Genomic DNA, 18,002 nt, shown 5'->3' on the forward strand with positions numbered 1-18,002 from the left:
CCCCCCCCCCCCAATCCTTGTGGGCAGCGGGTGCAGGCAGGCGCTGCCCACAGGCACCGGGGACAGCCCCAGGCAGAGGCAGGAATCTGGATGGGACCGTCCCCACGTGCTCTGTCTCTTGGCACAGCTGAGGCTCGGTTGTAGGCTTGGCACAGGAGAGCGGACCACGGTCGGACTCGGTACCGTGGTCCCGGGTGAGAAACAGTCCAGCTACAAGGGGGCGAACCACGGGCAGGAGCGATCGGCACCGTGGTACAGCCGGCACCCCAGACAGCAGCAAGTATCAAAGTGGGGAAGAGAAAAATCATCACTGGGGGTGCCAGATTCTGCAGAGTCCTATTTACACTGCCAGACCCCTGCAAGCCCAGCCTCTCACGGCAGAAGTGGCCTGAGAAGCAGGTGATGTTAAAAAAACCCCTCACACTGTGATGCACCTCGCTGGGCAAAGGACCTGCGCTGCTCACCGTGTGTGAAGTGGAAAAGCTGGACCTCCGGGGGAAAAAAAACCACAAGTTTGGCAGCCAAGAGAGCTGTGATGGGCAGAAGCCTCTCTGCTGCTGGAGTAGAAAACCGGCCAAGAGAGATGGATGTGGGGAGGGATGAACGGTGGGGGTGGGATGGCCAGAATGTGGGTTGGGTGTTTCTTTTGGAGAAGGGAAGTGGTGTGAATGTTGGGGTTTTTTGCATTTGAAAGTGCTGTGGCACCTCTGCTCCAGGCGGGCGAGGTGCTGTGGCACGTGCGTTTGGAGTATTGCTGCTTGAAGGAGTATCCCCAGGCTCTAGGAACAAGGGAGGTGCTGCTTGAGAATCAGTCTTGTCTGAGGAGCGATCCTGTCAGGGAAGCGGATTTTGAACTCCACAATCAAGTCTCCTCGCTGGAAGGGAGCCTTGGGGAAGGGCAGCCCCTCCCCACGAAGTCTCTTCACTGTTCCTGGCTTGATGATGTCGCTGCAGGGAAGCGGGATCACCCGCCCATCGATGGTGGGAATGTTCACGGTGCAGCCGCACAAGGCCTGGTGAGAGAAGATGGGACACACTGACAGACGGGTCTGACACCCCAAGCCATGCCAAGAGCCACACCTTGTCCGCCCCACCAGCTGCTCCCTGAGTTAAATCACCCAGCTCCCTCTGGATGGTGCCCAAGAGCGTTGCTTGATCCTCACCAGTGCAAGCCTGAATCTCCTACTAGCGCCAGTCCAGTCTAGCCACTGTCAACTAGGCTGCAGCAGACGCGCAGGGGAGGAGTGCACCAGCAAGGAGATCCCGGGAGAGGGCTGCCCAAACCTCATGGGCTAAAGGACCCCTCCCCACCTCCTGGGCTCTCCAGAAGGCACCATCGGCAAGCACTCGGCTACTCGCAGCAACAAGACAGGCTAAATTTAGCCCCTTCCCAGCCTCAGGCAGCCGAAAATCCAGCTGAGATCACTGGATGCCTCCACGGTTCATCAGCTGTCATCCTCTAGAGCCCGGCAGCTCTGCGCGGCACTGGGGGTTATCTATAGCACAGGCTGCGTCCTGTCCCCCACCAACAACAGCCCCAAAAGACTGCGGCACAGCACTGAGCTTCTCTAGAATCTGAAGTACTGGAGGGTCCGGTCCCTGCCACCAGCCCCCATTGCAAAGCCAAGAACCAGCTTTGTGGGTGCCATCCCATTGTAGCCCAGTCCCAAGCAGCAGCCAGGGTGGTGGGTGCCGCGGCAGCCGCAAACCAGCCTGCATTAGCCAGCCACGTGACGTGGGAATGCAGCAAGAAAATCCTTGTGTCCTTAAATAACTCAGACAGCTCTGGCGTACACGTGGGCAGGAGCGTCTCCAGGCTTTCTGCAAGAGCTGAGAGAGAGAACTGCGGAGCGATGCTTCTGGAAGAGGGAGGTCTAACAGGGTACAGCCTTCGGCTTCCAGGTTGGAAGCTGGTGAGCTGCCACCCTCCAAGTCAGGTCCTGGGTGTCTTATCCTTCTCAAAACATCTTGCCCGGGGCGGGAAGGAGGAGGCAATTGCTGTTTCTCAATAGATGAGAGGGATGTTCTGCATTCCCTTCCCCAGGAAAAGTCATTGGTGGCAGAGGTGTAACAGGCATCAGGAGAAAAATAGCTTTCCATGCTGGCCACTGGCTCAAGGCTGCAGCTTCTGTGGTTAAGCCAGGGCTTTGCACCAGGGTGAGCATGGAGGGATCTGTGCCAGAGCCAAGTGGGGGACTTTGGTGACTGAAGAACAAGAAGGAGAGAGCCATGTGCTTGCACAGCTCATCTGTACAGTGTCTCCTCCTGAGAAGGATGCCCTTCAGGGATGAGCTTTTCTGCATATAGGAGGATGCCTATTGCCAGCTCTGTGCAAGCAGTGGGTGCTTGGCTGGATCTCCAGCTGGCTAGAGGGAAATCGAGGGATGATGTCCCCCTACCAATTCATCTCTGCCCCATGCTCATCAAGGATTCCAGAGCCTTCCTGCTCACTACTGCTCACATTATGGACTGCGGAAGGCTGCATCGGTCCATGTATGCCAAGAAAAGGGCACCTACAGTCACAAAATGGGAAGGAGAATAAGAACCCCCCTACAGGAGCTCATGGACAGGGCAAGCAGAGGGATGCAAGCAGGAGAGAGTGGTAACAGCGAAGGCAGACGGGAATGTCTCTGAATGCCTCCTATCTAGAGCCAAGACGCCGGAATCCAAGGCGCTTGCTCCGCCGTATGTCCCTGTTTTTCATGCTTCCTGCTCAGCCTCGCCAGCATTTGGAAAACCAGTTGCCGAAGTAACACCAGTAACCGTGGGAGCTGCCCCACTTCCTAGAAAGAGGCTTGGTTTATCCCTAGGCATGAAATCACCCTGGGGTTTGATAGCTGAGCATTGTGCTGTGAGAGCAGAGCTTTATCTAGGTCAGCGTTAGGTCCTCCTCCGCTTGCAGCGAAGCCACCAGCAGGGACAGTGCCACCAGTCGCATCTCGGCTGGGTGCTGATGCGTGGATGCCCTGAGCAAGGTGATGCCAGGTAAAGAATGCAAAGCAGGAGGCTGCTGAGGGCAGGTGCTTAGATAGGCAGCCAGGCAGGTGCAAGGCCCTGCCTGCAGCACTTGCCTGAAGATCTGCCTGCCAGAAGAGGCAGATGCTGAGCATCAGTGTCAAACTTCCCTCTCTCAGCCTCCCACTATGATATATGCCTGCAATTTTAGGAAGGGACACTTCACCACAGCCCACAATTCCCTTGGGAAGCCCTTGAACACCTCTGGCTTCCGCAGCAGCCTGGTGGCAGCTAACCCATGCCACCCCAGACTGGGGGCGATATGGCACCCAGTGGGGCTGGGACATGAGTTAGAAGAGCATCACCTCCCTCGACAGCCTTCTGATGGGGTCTGTGGGATGGAGAAAGAAGAGGCTCTCCTGTGCAAGCACCAGGTGGCTTGCTCTGCATGGCAGTAGGGTGCTGGTGAGGGGTCTCCAGCATGGCCAAAGTGAGCCTGTTAGCACTGACCTTCTGCTGTTCTCATGGCACTGGCAGAGATGAAAGTTCAGGCTAAAACAGGCAGATTTACCAGGGTGCAAGGAGAACATCCAGGGCTATGGCTTTAGGCTCACATGATGAAAAGGTTGTACTTCATCACATACTGAGGTGGTGGCCTGTGGACCTGGGGACCTCCTGGCATCTGCTCATACTCTAGAGCACTTAAGGTACTTCTTTCAATGAAAGACAAAAGCAGCAGAGTATCACTTGCACTGGAAGGTAGCAAGGTGGGGATGGCAGCCAGGCCGGCAGTTCCCAAGGATGCCCAGCATGTTGGGTTTGCCATGGAGAACAGAGACCAGAAATTCCAGCTCAGAGATGGGGAATTTGCCCAGCCCAGCAGTTTTCTGTTTTGTAACTGCATGGTGCAAAGAAAATGCCAGCACACCTGTCTTGCTCACAGAGACCTCAGGTGCCCAGCACCAGCCCTTCTGCTGTCATGGCACCAGGTGTTGGAGCAGGCTTTTCCACTTGCTGCGCAAAGGACAATGCCAGCTGAGTGTCTGAGCAGTGCATGAACCTGGGCTAACATGGTCTAGACATCAGCACAGCCAGCCTGGGGTTAATTTTACTGATAGGGAAACACACAGAAGGAAACATGTGAGGTATGGCAGGCACAGGTCCAAAAATACAGCAGTCTCTCCCAAGTATTTCTGGAGTGGCCAGGGGAGCAAGCCAGCAACCTCTGCACTTCACACTGCCCTGGAAATCCAATTCCTAAGCTTGCAGGTCGATTTGAGTTTGCTTCAGAATCACACAGCTCTGCCTGCCCCATGTGGCTGCCCCTTTCCCCCCAGCGCAGCCACTCGCAGCCCAATCTGAGATGCAGAGCCGCCACAAAGCTCTCCCGACTCGCTGGCACACTAACGAGCTCACGTTTCCATGCCTCAGGTCTGGCCCATTGAGCTCATTTCTATTAAATGCATTTGGGAACATAAATCTGTCTTCAGGAAAAAAAAAAAAAGAAGAGAAAATGGGCTCATTAAGAAGACAGGCAGCCTATACAGTTTGAAAGGAGCAGCAAATGGCAGCTGCCAAAAACATCAATGTTAAATGCAGCTGGGATTTATTAAAAGACAGCTACACAGCAGCAGCAGCCAGCAGCACATCTTGCACCGGGGTGAGCTCCTCTTCCTCTCCCACCTTTTCCCAGCTGGCTGGATCAAATGCACCCAGCTCTGCTGTGACCTCCAGGACTGGCATGCCCTGTGCTGGGTTTTGCTCACTGCTTGGATATTTATTTGGTTCTTTATTCCTAGACAAAGAACCTCTTTCTAGGAAAGCCAGAACCCAGGAAAACAGCTAAAGCATTGCTCAGGGTGGGCAAAGTGCCTCCTTTTTCCACCTGCCCCTGCTCTCTGCCCGTGGTGGGAGGCACACGATGCTACTGGTATGGAGAATCTGGGCTCTATTCCACTTGTGAATGCCCTGTGCTAAAACAGAAGGACAGGATACAGGGGGAAAGGAAAAAATGGGTAAATATAACCTGTATTGGCTCAAGGAGTAAAGCAGGGATCACAGCACCCATACCCTACACCTGGCATGGAGGTTGACTACCTCCAAACCAAGCAGGAGTTGGCCTTTGCAGCCCTCTCTGAAGAGGGCTTTGCTCACACCTTTCACAACCCACCTGGTCCTTCCTCATCAGTGCCAGAGCACTGGCTCCTATCTTGGTCCAGTGTGCTGCGATGCAGCACCACCTTCCACCCCGTGACATTTCCCACCCATACTCACCTCTTTAAGACTGATGTTTGCTGTGTAGATCACATTTGTCCCATCCCTCTTGAAATGCGAGTGAGGCTTGTCCTTGAGGATGAAGATGATGTCAGCAGGGATGTTGTCTGGAGTGGCATCCCCTTCTTTAGGGAATGTGATTTTGGTTCCCTCCTTCCAACCTCGTTTGATGACAATGTTGAGTATCTTGTCCTCAGTCCGCGTGGTCCGGCCATCAGCATTGAGCCTTCTGCGCGTGATCTTCATCCTCTTGGTGGAGCCATGGTAGATCTCTTCTAGGGACACTTTGAGCTCATGGATGATGGGTGGGTCTTGAATCTTCCTCCGCGTGTGCAGGGACTCCTGGTGCCTCCGGTGAATCCCGTTAATGCCACTGAAGCCGAACCGGCTGAAGGCACTGAAAGGGTCATCATCATCGTTGGTATCTGCATCATCCTGGTCGAAGCCATTGAACATGCGGGAGCGGCTGGTAGAGAAGAAGACGTCAAAAGGGTTGGAACCTCCGAAGAAGGATGCAAACGTCGCATGGGGGTCTCCATGGAAAGTGTAGTGGAAAGTGTTCCCTGAGCCGCCTGAAGAGCCACCTCCGGTTTTGAGACCTGGAAGAGAAGGGAAGAGGAAAGATGAACACTTCTTGCTGGCAGATATCACGCTGGGACCACACTTTTCCAGATGGGATTGTGGTCTTTGCTAGCTTCAGGGAGCCCTTCTAGTAGCTCCTGGGGGTGCAGGCCACCTTCTCCAGCTCAGCCATCTGCAAACAACATGGGCCAGAAAGGCACCACCTCCACCCACAACATACAGCACTGCTCCTACACTCAGCAAGTTCAGGTTTTCTCCTCATTCTCCCTTCTGAAGTGCTTCTTTGGATCACTCCACCCAGTTCAAGGCCTTTTCATGTAAAACATTTCCTGACCAGCCCATATCCACTTTTCCCCAAACAGCTCAGTCTCTATTGGGCTGCACTGATGACCACAGTCCAACAGTATCACATCCTGCAGGTAAGAACAGGCTTTGAGCTCAAGAAGCAACTGTCAGTCTGTGTGGCAGAGCAGGTGGATGTCAGCAGACCACCAGGTTGGAACACAGCTTCTTGCATACAGACTGCACAAAATGCCAGGTAAGCTCAACATTTTGGTGTTTTGGCAACCATTCCCATGGGAAACTACCCTGCCAGGTCCCAGGCTGAAACTAATGTCACTGCAACACCTACAAAGTTCCATGAGGTCAAGGCACATGACAAATGCCCCCAAGGGGGACGAACACACTCTGCAAAGCTATTTTTGACCAGGAGGGTTAGGAAGGGTTAAGCCAAGCCAAGCTCAAGAACTATTTTCAGGGCACACCAGTGACAGTGAAGAGCTATTTCTGACAGGCTGTCCCTCCTGCCAGCTTCTGCAGCAAGTGATAGGAGGGGGACAAGCACAGAAAAATAAGAGGCAGGGGGAAACCAGAGTGGGCAAGTTTGGGGATATTTTCTGATTAAGTTAATTTCCTGGGTAGGCCAAGGAACTTCTGCTTTACCTTGTCTGCTGCAGTGTATGGGACCCAGAATCCCCTCAAAATGCCAATCACCAAAACATTTTGCTCCAAAAGCCATAGAATACCAAGTTGAAAGGGACCTTAAGGATCATCTAGTCCAACCTTTTTGAGAAAAGCATGGTCTACATAAGATGGTCCAGCATCCTCTCCAGCTGAAAAATGGCATTTGATGAGAAATTAAAAACATGCTGTGCCTCAGTGAGGTAAGAAGGTAGATGCCCCTCCCTGTGAGCCTCTGTCCCTAACAGACTGTGCAGCCAGGAGGTTGTTCTTAACAGACTGTACAGCCAGGAGGTTTCACCTTTAATCCTGTGACGCCAGCCTGAGCAGGGTCCAATTCTGATGCCAGCCCAAGTGGGGTCCAATTTTGGCATTACCTCTGGGGCAAAGGCTGGCTTCTCACTTGAGACAGTCTCTTCTTATTTCACTGTGCCTGGTGCATCCATCATAGCCCTGACAGAACTAACAGGCAGAGAATTAACCCACCACTGGTTAATTCTCCTGGTGGCTCATAGGGGATGTACCTGCCCACTGGCTCTCAGAGAAGGGCTGCCTCTTTCATCCAGAGCCTGTTCCTGCCAGACCTCCTGCTCTTTTAAGCACCCAAGTCCTGAGCTGATTAATGCAGATGCTATTCAGTGCTCTCCTCGAATGGGGTTGTGCTCTTCCATCTTCGACTAATAAGGCCGCCTGTGGTGGAGTGGCTCTCCTCCTCCTCCTGCGTGCCAACCACCAGACAACAGCAGTCACTTGGTTTCAAAACAAGGACCTATTACTTAAATTGGGAAAAGCCTTGGATCCTGCAGGTCAGCCCGTACCAGGGAGGACAGTGGGATCGGTGCCCACAGGCAGAGAGAATGTGGACAAAAGCAGAACTTTTCTGCTAGGATATTTAGGTCAGTTGAAGGTTGTTAATGAACTATTTCAGGTATGTGAAGTAGTTCACTCCAGGGAGCGAGCTCCTTCCACTTCCATTGTCTTAGCTGGCTGCTAGGCAGCAGAGGGCAGGGAGACACCAGCCATCCCAGGACTGGGGGCTGGAAAAGTGGGGCAGCCCAGGAAGGAGTGGAATGAGGGGTGATATCTGGCACCCACAAAGCCTCTACTCTCCCCATTTCTGCGGCTACCAGCCCTGTTTGGGGGCAGGTATGAATCACAGGAACACCTCCACGTGAAAAACTTTCCTTGTCTATAAAAACTCATTTGGACCCCACAGCTCTGCCTTCAAGCGGGCAGTGCTCATCCCCTTACCTTCCTCTCCGTACTGGTCGTAAACAGCTCGCTTCTTGGGGTCACTCAGAACATCATAAGCCTCTGCAATCTCCTTGAACTTCTCCTCAGCGTTGGGATCTTTATTTTTGTCAGGGTGGTACTTCAGGGCCATTTTCCGATAGGCTTTCTTGATTTCATCCTCATTGGCACCGGTCTGGATGCCCAAAATCTTGTAATAGTCCTTCCCCATGACGGCGACGCTGCCGGGAGCCGAGTACTTATTCCTGAAAGCAAAGACAGCTCTGTGAGGTGAATGCTGCACCGGGGCAGCCGGGGATGGGACCCGCACGCACTTATCGCGCAGCCGGTGCTCCCTACGTCCCACCGGCCAGCAGCACCACAGCCACCACAAGTCCACGCTTCCCACTGGAGGTCAGAGTCCCGGTGCCAGGATGTTGCCTGGCTCCGGTTTTACCACTTCATGCCCCACGGTGGGGACAGGGAAACTCATCTCTGAGGCTGATGGGGAGAGGAAGAACCCGAGCAGGGCAGATCATTATTATAGGGTCTACGCCACAGCTAACGTCAGGCCAGGACCACGTCTCTGTCCCGTGTTTCCACCCGCTGAGCCAGGAGGGCTGAGCTATGTCTAAATGTAGCCGCTGGCCTGTGTCTGTCCATCCCCGTGTTTCTCTCCCAGCTGGGGACCTGGACCCGAGTTGGGGTGGTGACAGCACATCTTTGGAGGCTGAAAGCAGCGGCGGGGACCCATGCTGCCACCTTCACCTTAAAGGAACTTCCAACATTTTGCTCCTGAAAGCAATTGGCATTCAGCTGGAGGTAAGTGCCTCCGGCTGTCAGAGCCATAATTTGTATTTAGCGAAGAGAGAACGAAGCTGTTAGACAGAAGCATCTTGTGACGGTGGGAGGGCTTTTTTATTATTATTATTTTAAAAGGGAAAAATGCTTTCTAGCCTGACTTGCACTCCCTGAGAGCCTTCAGCTGCCTCTTGCAGCAACCAAGAAACTCGAGGCTCACTGGTGTCGGGGCCAAGGCCAGGGCCATGCCTTAGAAGCCATGGAAAACTTGATGGCCGTAATCTATTCCCCAGTCACGCTACTAGAGGAGATGGGAAGGCAGCTCCCCTGGGCAGAGGCTGAGCAAGCCTCATGCTCCTCTGAGAACACTGCTCCTCAACCTTCAGTTATTCAACAGCAAACTCCTGACCTCTCAAGACTGGCCTGTCCCACTCAACTCACTCACACAGCTCAGTGCTTGCTGCTGTCCCAGTCTTCTCCAGGAGCTGCCCGGGCAGACTCTGCTAAAGCCCTCCTGCCAACGTTCTCCTCCCTGCTCCAGTCCAGGTTGCATCCCATCTTTGCCCCAAACACTCTTGGGCAGCCCCAGCCCATTGTGCCTCACCAGCAGACAGATTTCTGCATGGGGTGTAAGCCTTGGCCCTCTCCTTCACTGTCATTCAAATCACCAGATAGTCTCTCCCACCCTTACTCTATCCACAAGCTCCAAGAGGAGGTCCTAGAGGGTCCCTTGAACCACAAAAGCTCGATAAGGGTGTCTGCCCCCCACCAGGGTGCACGCACACAATGTTGCACTGAGCCCCTAGCATCCCTCCCAAGCACCCAACAGTTGCCTTGAGTCATGCCTCAGACAGTGGAGAGCTGCTACATGTGCTTGGAAATAGGCCCCGTGCTTAGCCACCTTGACCCAAAACACCAATTTCTACCCTTTTTTGACCCAGTCACAGAGCAAGCGCTTTGCTGGAGGTGGGGAGGTAAGCTAAGGAGGAGAGCTAAGGTAGAGAAGGCACAGACCTCTGAAGGACATGAGGGGAGATGGGGGCACCCACGGACGCGTGCAGCACCACGTGGGGGCACAGAAGAGGTGGGAGAAGGTCCCTGGGGGCGTAAAGATCATCCAGCAGTGTCTCTTGCAGTAGCTCCTGGATGCCAGCACATTTTGTACCAGCTCCTGCGCGCAGAGCTGCCGCCACCACCCAGCCCACGCAGGCACTGGGGGCTGCTCTGCCCCCTGCCTGCCTCCCCCATCCGCCCTCCCTGTGAGGCCAGAGGGCTGCTGCAGACGCCAGGGTAAGCAACAGGTTCGAGCACCTAAAGCTAACCTGCCAAAATCAATGCCTCCCCTCTTCCCAGGGCAGCCTTCAGTGTGGGGCAGAGGCATCCTGCAACCAGCACCAAGACCTGTACTAGAATTTGGCCCATCTGAATGCCAACCCTCCCACAGCAAGAACAAGACAATCCCGTTGCACCCCGGCTTAAGACACAGAGGTGACAGACCTTTGATTTTGCTCTCAGTACCCAGATCTGACCCCACAGAGCCCAGTCTGACAGTTCCACTGTGACCCCCCTCTCCCAGACAAAACCTCACGACGCTTTCCACAGTTTCTACGATTCCCACAGAAACAGATCTCATCTGGCAAATCATGGTCGCCCTCCACAAGATCTACATTCTTGCCCACCAAGGGTCGTCGACCCAAGGTGGGAATGCCTGCCTGGGATGCTCTCCCAGCCAGGGGTCCCTCTGTCCCACCAGGACCCAGGAGGGGGTGATTTCGGTAAGGAAATGCATCCCCGTGCCACGCCGCAGTTTACCTTGCCAGTGAGGGCGGTGACCCGGTGGGTTACAGCACGCTGTGGAGGCGACACTCACAATGCACAGGGATGACGGTAAAACACGACTCTGTCCCCGCTGAGCCTCCCTCCTTCCCTCCTACCTCCCGGGGATCAGCTGCGACTTGCCGCTGCCTCTCTCCCATTACTCCTCTCCGCTTCTGCTCAGTCATCCTCTCCTTGTCTTCCCATTTAACCCCCTCGGGAGCGGCGGCGCTGGGAGGGGGTGCTGTGGGAAGGCGCCACAGGGCGGGTTTATGGCGAGCAAAGCCAGTCCTGTATTGCCCTCCCAATCTGGGCACTGTCAGACAAGTCAATACCGCCCAGCCTTGAAGAAGCCCACAAACTTTCCCTGGCCACACCGAGCCAGCTCAGCCTCCCTCCGTCTCTTGCAACCACAAAAAGAAAAGACTGAATCTTTGTTCCGGTCGTGCACATGACATCAGCCCATGCAACTGCTGGGCTAGCGCGCCAGCTGAATAGCGATCCTTTGACATAATGCCCCCGCTCGGCAGTTATCTAAGGGAACAAACCCACCCTGGCAACAGCCCTGAGGAGCTTTTTTGTTGTGTTTTCCCCCAGTCTCAGGGTACAAAGGTCACCACAGGACGCCAGAGATGGGCACTGACGGTTTGATGAGGACACGAGGTTGAGAGGAGGCAGGCCACTTACCGAAACTTTACGAACACATTCAGAGTCCACGCTGTCATTTTTAAAGGCTCCAGTTTTATTTTAAACATCGCGGCCGTCCACAGGCGCCGGCAGCTGGTGTGTGCCCGGCCGGGAGGCACCGGAGGGTGGCGAGAGGATGGCGGAGACAAAGGTGCCGGCTCGTGCCGGGGATGCCTCGGCTGCCGCCGCCAAGGGATGCTCCAGTGGCCATCCTCCTGCTCCAGCTCCTCTGGAGCACCGAAAAGGTAGCTCCTTGCCAGCCTGACGGTTACAGTAGGCTCTGACCCCTGCTTCCAGGACAGCTCCAACAAGACAGTGGATGTCAAGGCAGTGCTGCCCGGGAGCTGCCAGGGAGCTGCGGTTCTTTGTGCGCTTCCCAGACACGCGCAGGGGACCCTTCAATGGAGCCGCTTGCTGAACTGTAATTTTCCTTTTATAATTGGTTTCTTGATGCTTTCTCTCTAAGATGTTGGTAGAAGGCACTTCTGCCACCAGCTCTGGAACCCCCCTCCCTGCCACTGCCGCATGGCACTCAGCCACCCCGGTACCGTCACATCCCCCTGTGCACAGCCCCTGCCGAGGTGTGTGGAGCGCAGCCAGCAGCACCCCAGCGTCCCCAGAAACGATTTTGCTGATGCCCAGGGCGGTGCACCTGCCAGGCCAACTGGGGAGGGAGAAAAGTAGGGCGGCTGTGTTGGAAGAAAGTCACATTAACCAGTTTGCACCTCCCTGGCTTCCCCCTCAGATGCACAGAAGTCTCTCTATCCCTCTAAGTGGGTGACAAGAGAAGGGGTCCAGCCACCACAGTTCCAAACAGTGATTGAGAATGGTGCCTCCTCCGAGCCCGGCGGCACAAAAACTACTTCTGAGAAGTCACCTTCATGCACCCCAAGGAAATTCGTTGCCACGGCGTCCCCCGGTCGCTCGTCACCCTTACACCGAAAGCATCCCCTCTCCGGATGCCCCACACCAAACTAGGCAGCCCTACCAGGTCATCACTGAGCAGATCTTGCATCCTGCCCTCGGCGAGAAATGCCAGGCAGGTAACAGCCCCCTAGCCCGCTGCATCCCCAAGGACTGGGGGTCCGACGGCTCGCCGGTCACTCAGCGCCCGGGCGGGCGCCGCCGTGAGCGCTGCCGGTGCAGGTGCGTACCTCTCCGCGCGGCTCCAGAAGAGCAGGATGGCCGGCATGGCAGCGGATCCCGGGTTCAGTCAGGGAGCCGGCTGGGATCTCGGAGTGTTGGGCAGCAGGCAGAGCCACCCGTGCCCGTGCCGGCTGGCAGCCGCAAGCAACCAGGCAGCAATGTCATGACTACCCGCAATGAATCATCCCCTCCCCAGGCCCCCACACGCACCGCCCGCCTCCCCCTCCCCACCGACAGCCCCACCGGGGTGCCGGCACCTGCGTGGGGATGGGGTTAACCCTCCCCTCGCTGCTCTGCTGCACGCCCCCACCACCAGCCTGCGTGGGGATGGGGCAAGACCCTCCTCAGCGACTCCCATGAAGGGGACCCCCATGTTCATGCTCACAAGGTCCTGTCTCCTGCATTAGAACAAGGTCAAGTCCCCCTTTCTGCCTCTTCACACAGGATCTCCTCTTTCCAGCCCCACCAGGGTGCTCATAACGGTGTGGTAGCAGGGTAAAGTCCCTCAGTGTCTCCCCACGTATGGTCTCCCTTTCCCAGCCCCTTGGGGTGCTCACAGTGGTATGGGGATAGGGGTTAAATTCCCTCACCGCACCCCCGACCCCATGACCCCTGCCTACCCACACTGGGGAGCTGAGACCTGTGTGGAGATGGGGTTAAGAGCTCACACACACACAAGAAAAGGCACTTTTCGGAGCGATCCATTTAGAGGCTTGGTGAGGAGCTGTCACCAGCACAGGGAGGGTGACCCCTTGCCACCCCCATCAGCTCCGCTGGGATCCAGTCTGCCACAAGAAAATCTTTCCTTCATCACTGACAGATCTCCTTGAGGACACAGTCACCTCGACTTAGGACAGGGATTAACCCTTTCCTTGCTGCCCACTCTGACTCCATTACTGTTACCTGGAGTGGGTTCCCCATTTCCTCATCACTTAATGCAACCCCACCAGGATACATTGCCCCTAACGGCAAATCGTGAGAGGAGGGATTAACCCTCACCTCATTATCCCCTCCAACCCCACGGAGTTGTACTAAAGCCCTCAAAAGGGAGTGTTTAACTTCTTCCTCTCAGTCTCACTTGGATGCACTGCTGATGTTATGGGCTAAGGGGATTAATCCTTCCTCTCAACCCATTTGTACCCAGGGACACACATTGTCACTAGGTAGTGCAGAGCAGTTAACCCTTATCCAGTGTCCCACCTGGAAACCTTGTCAACCCCATGGGGGCAGGGGTGCCAGCCCCTTTCTCCCCTGCCTTCAGTCCCACAAGAAAACCCTGTCACACCCTGCGGGGACAATGGGGCTAGCTGCTAGTCTCTTCCCAGCCCATGAAGGGGCAGATGAGGTAATCTCTCCCAGTCCCACAGCAAAACACTGTCACCTCAGGGGCAGAGGGATCAATCCTGCCAGCTCCACAGGGACACTTTGTAAGGCTGAATCATAACCCCCTCACCAGGACAGCCTGTCCACCCCTTGCATCGGCAGGGACTAGCCTCCTTCCCCAGACCCACAGTGAAACCCTCCTACACCAGGGAGCAGGGGAGCTGACCTCTTCATAGCCCAGACCGTCTCGGTCACTCCACATGGCAGAGGGACCGATCTCTCCAGCCCCACCATGACACCATGTCACAGCATGGGGAATGACCCTCCCCAGCCCCACAGCAACACCCCACAGGACACAGGGTTAAAGCCTCCCTAGCCCCACAGTGACACCTTGCAACCCCACGTGAAGGGAGATTAAGCTCCCACAGCTCCACAGAGACACTCTGTCACTCCACAGGGCAGGTGATAAGAACCAGCCCCACAGTGACACCTCCCCGCAGCAGCCCGGTGACAGCCTGTAACGGTGCAGGGATACTGATGCACCCTAGCCCCACAGTGATACTCTGTGACTCCATGAGCCAGGGAGATTGAGCCCCTCCAGCCCCACAGTGACACCCTGCCACCCCACGGGTCAGAAGGACTGACCGAGACCCTCAGAGATACCTTGTCACTTCATGGGGCAGGGGGACCGATGCAGCCCCACAGCGACACCCTGTAACGCCATAGCGCAGGAGGTCTGACCCAGACCCACAGTGACAACCTGCCACTCCACAGGGCAGGGGTACCGAGTGTCCCCAGACCCACAGTGACAACCTGCCACTCCACAGAGCAGGGGTACCGAGTGTCCCCAGCCCCACGGGGACACCCTGTCACTGCACGGGGCGGGCACTGTTACAGTGACACTCTGTCACTTCAGCCCTGCAGAGGCACGATGTGTGACCCAGCCCCACAAACCCTGCACCCCACGATCCTGAGGGATTGAGCCCCCCGATTCCCACACTGTCACTCCAGGGGTCAGGGGGGGGTCTGCTCCAGCCCCGTAGTAACGACCTGTCACCCCACAGGGGAGGTGGACTGAGCGCCCCCCTGTGCCACGGCGACAGCCTGTCACGCCGCGGGGCAGGCGGGCAGAGCCAGCCCCACAGGGGCAGGCTGTCAGCAGGAGGTGTGTAGGGCGGCTGAGCGGGGCAGGTCCGCGGCCGCCGCCCCCGGCACTCACCGCTCGCGCTGTCCCGGGGCGCCGCGCGCTCGCTCAGCCGCCCCCGCCCCGCGGCCGCCACGTCAGGGGAGTCCCGCCCGCGCGCGCCCCGCCCCGTTGGGCCAGCAGGCTGTCCGTCACCGCTCACGCCCGCTCTCACTGGCTAGCTTTGAAGGAGAGGCGGGGCGAGGCGGGCGGGTGGAGGCGAGACCCGCCCGCTGAGCCCCACCTTCCCAATGCTGCCTTCCATTGGCCAGTTCAAGCGGGCACCGCCCCCTTGTGGATCTCTCATTGGTCGGGCGCCTGTTGGCAGCGGCAGGGTCTCTGGGGGGGAATCTTCTGGAAGGGTGTGATGTCACCGGGGCGGAGCCAACACCGCCCCCCTGCTCCCACGCTGGGCAGGGCGGTCAGGGGGTGGGGGTGCTCAGAGGTCAAGTGTGGCGATTTCACCGGGCGTAGGATGAGGGGACTCGTCCTCGTCCTGTGGCAGGCTTGAGCGAGGCCGGGGGTGTCCGCAGCCGGGGTGTGCACAGGTGCCGCTGCGGTGGGTCCTGTGCAGCTTAGGTCGCTCCTGCAGTGGGCTGTGGCTGGTCCGAGCGGAATGAGGCTGCTGGCAGGGCTAGGGACGCAGAAAGAGTCTGGGAAGCGGTGGGTAGAGCTGGGGAGCTCTCCTTAGCTTCAGGCTCGACCCAGTGTGGCAAAGCAGGGAACTGTTGGTGCTGGATGATCTTGAATTCCAGGGAGGGGTCTGGGCTATTTTGCAAGATAACAATGTAAGGGAAAGTCAGTGTGGATTGCTTTGAGTCTCGTTTGTGCCTTGAGATAAAGTGATTTCTAAACAGTCTGCAATGGTGGCCCTTTGGTTCCATGTTAATATCTTTGCCAATCTGTTCTGTTGAGCAGGCCAATGTACTTTTTGGATGTCTTCTGTTAATTCCACCATGAACACACAGAATGGGTTGGGTTGGAAGGGACTTAGTTCCAACTGTTCTGCCATGGGTGGGGATACCTTTCACAAAGCCAGGTTGCTCAAAGAACCATCCTGACTGGCCTTGAGTACTTCCAGGAATGGGACGTCCACAGCTGCATTACCAGTAGTAAGGCAGCACTCCACTTAGCATGGGGCTGGCTGAGACAGGAGCAAGACCTCAGTGGCTGCATAGAATGGTCAGAGTGGTCTGAGAGAGGTGATGAGTGAACCATCTGCTCACTGTACCTGGACTGAACACCCACGGTCATGAGGTCCACTGTCTGTAGCACTTTCCTTTGGCTTAGGCCCTTTAGTCCTCACCTTATCACAGAATCAATAAATGATTGAATGGTTTGTATTGGAAGGGACTTTGAAAACTGGTCCAACCCCTCTGCAATCAGCAGGGGACATCTGCCGCTAGACCAGGTTGCTCAGAGCTTCATCTAACTAGCTCTTGAATGTTCTCAGGGATGGGGCATCTGCCACCTCTCTGGGCTACCTGTGCCAGAGTTTCACCACCCTCATGTTAAAGAATTTCTTCCTTCCAAGGCACTTTGAGGTATGTTTTTCACCAGGAGATCCATCAGACCTCAAAGCTTGGGTCCTGTGTGAGGCTTAGGGGCTGTGTTTAAAATTGCTTCTGTTCCGCTCACTTCAGTCATCTCACCAGACGAGCTGTGTGGCTGAGCTAAATGTGCTCCCAGCACTGTCACTCTGCAATGCCCCATCACACATCCTATTCTGAGGATGGGGTATGTGTTTGGGCTTTCACTGTGTGAGTCCTTTGGGCTTTCCCACGTCCTGGCCAGGGTCAGATGTGGAGCAAGGCAGTTTCTGGTTAGAGTAACTGTTAGGACCTACTGTTCTGGGTTTTGTCCTAGGAAATTTGCCTGTCCTTGAGAAACAAATTAATCTCTTGCCCACACGGGGGTAAGACATTAATGCAAAGCAATGGTCCCTCTCAGGACAGTGTCCTGCCTTCAGACCTGTCTGGAGGCTGGCAGGGGAGAAGCAGCCTGTCCAGCAGATGCTGGATGGCAGTATGGATGGTTGTGGGTGCTACCATGTTTGTCACAATTAGAGGATGCTGTTTGTAACTGCTGCACATCTCCTCTTACTGGGGAGGTGTTTGAACAGGACATATTGGATTAACTTTTGGGTTCTTGGTTGTGGTTTGGTTCACAGCATTGGTCTCCCTGTCCTGTCCTAGACTGGAGTTTCTGACTCTCCAGGGTAGGGTGCAAGCAGCTACTGGGCTCCTCCTTTTTGCTCATGAGCTGCTTGTGGGGCCCCTCCAAGCTGTGAGAGTTTTCACTGCACTCCCAGCACAGAGGCTGAGTCATTGTGATACTAAACCAGCACTTGCTGTTACCCGGTCCTTCACTGTTGTTCAGCCAGCTCTGTACTCTTGGCGGGGAGGACTTGTGCTGCTTGTCCCATGCTGATGCCCTGGCCTTGCAGTGCTTTTGTTTTGGCCTTTCATTGCCAGGGGCATTGGAGGCCCCAGGGCAGGGGAGCTGGTGCTGACTGTCCCCATGCTCACAAACGCTGTGCCTTCTGTGCAAGCTACCCGGGGACAAACAAGGGCTGTGGTCCAAGGGCTGGATGTGGCCCCTCTGCTGCTGAACGCTGGGTAGGAGTGGGATCAGGACAGACCACAGCCTCTCTCCGGGGGGGCAGTGGGTGTCTTAACCAAAGCCACTCCTCCTTCGCAGCCTGCTTGCCTGCTAGCACGTCCGCTCCCTTTTAAAGACACGCCGGGAAAGTGCAGGGAGGGATGGCAGGAATAATTAAAGGTACGAAGCTGTTTCCATAGAAGGAACAATTACATAAACTGACTCTCTTCCGTCTGGGGGAAGAGATGACTGAGGGAGGCATGACAGGGAATAATGAAATCCTGTGTGGCTGGGGGAAGGTGAGCTTGAGTTCCCTTCTCATAACGGGGCATCTCATGTACCTCGGGGTGCGAGCATGTTTGGTGAAGTGTTTTGGGATTCATACCTGGAAATGATGGCCACAGGTGGAGGGAAGGTGTGAAAAGCTTGACGGTGGTCAAAAGGC

At 55.8% G+C, this 18,002-nt stretch overlaps 1 protein-coding gene across 3 annotated transcripts; it reads right to left on the minus strand.

The window, feature by feature from the left end:
* DNAJB5 (DnaJ heat shock protein family (Hsp40) member B5) lies at positions 1 to 12,631 on the minus strand. 3 transcript variants are annotated; one of them, XM_064176558.1, is made up of 4 exons: positions 12,459 to 12,631; positions 8,023 to 8,267; positions 5,230 to 5,828; positions 1 to 1,013 (listed from the first exon to the last, which is right to left on the minus strand). In XM_064176558.1, the coding sequence occupies exons 1-4, from the start codon at positions 12,494 to 12,496 to the stop codon at positions 780 to 782; spliced, it is 1,116 nt and encodes a 371-aa protein (XP_064032628.1). In that variant the 5' UTR covers positions 12,497 to 12,631; the 3' UTR covers positions 1 to 779. The 3 variants fall into 3 exon arrangements, with proteins under 3 accessions (XP_064032628.1, XP_064032627.1, XP_064032629.1); XM_064176557.1 differs by lacking the exon at positions 12,459 to 12,631 and adding an exon at positions 11,305 to 12,449; XM_064176559.1 differs by lacking the exon at positions 12,459 to 12,631 and adding an exon at positions 10,615 to 11,102.
* Positions 12,632 to 18,002: the final 5,371 nt, after the last annotated feature.

Source organism: Pogoniulus pusillus, chromosome Z (genome assembly GCF_015220805.1).
Source record: "Pogoniulus pusillus isolate bPogPus1 chromosome Z, bPogPus1.pri, whole genome shotgun sequence".
In the NCBI taxonomy this organism is placed as follows: domain Eukaryota; kingdom Metazoa; phylum Chordata; class Aves; order Piciformes; family Lybiidae; genus Pogoniulus; species Pogoniulus pusillus.

Excerpts from the sequence above, each read along its gene's own strand:
- DNAJB5 (XM_064176557.1), bottom strand. The coding sequence starts at position 11,372 with ATGTTTAAAATAAAACTGGAGCCTTTAAAAATGACAGCGTGGACTCTG. Across the intron at positions 5,829-8,022 it reads CGACCAGTACGGAGAGGAAG|GTCTCAAAACCGGAGGTGGC; the intron begins GTAAGGGGATGA and ends CTTCTCTTCCAG. Across the intron at positions 1,014-5,229 it reads CAAACATCAGTCTTAAAGAG|GCCTTGTGCGGCTGCACCGT; the intron begins GTGAGTATGGGT and ends TTCTCTCACCAG.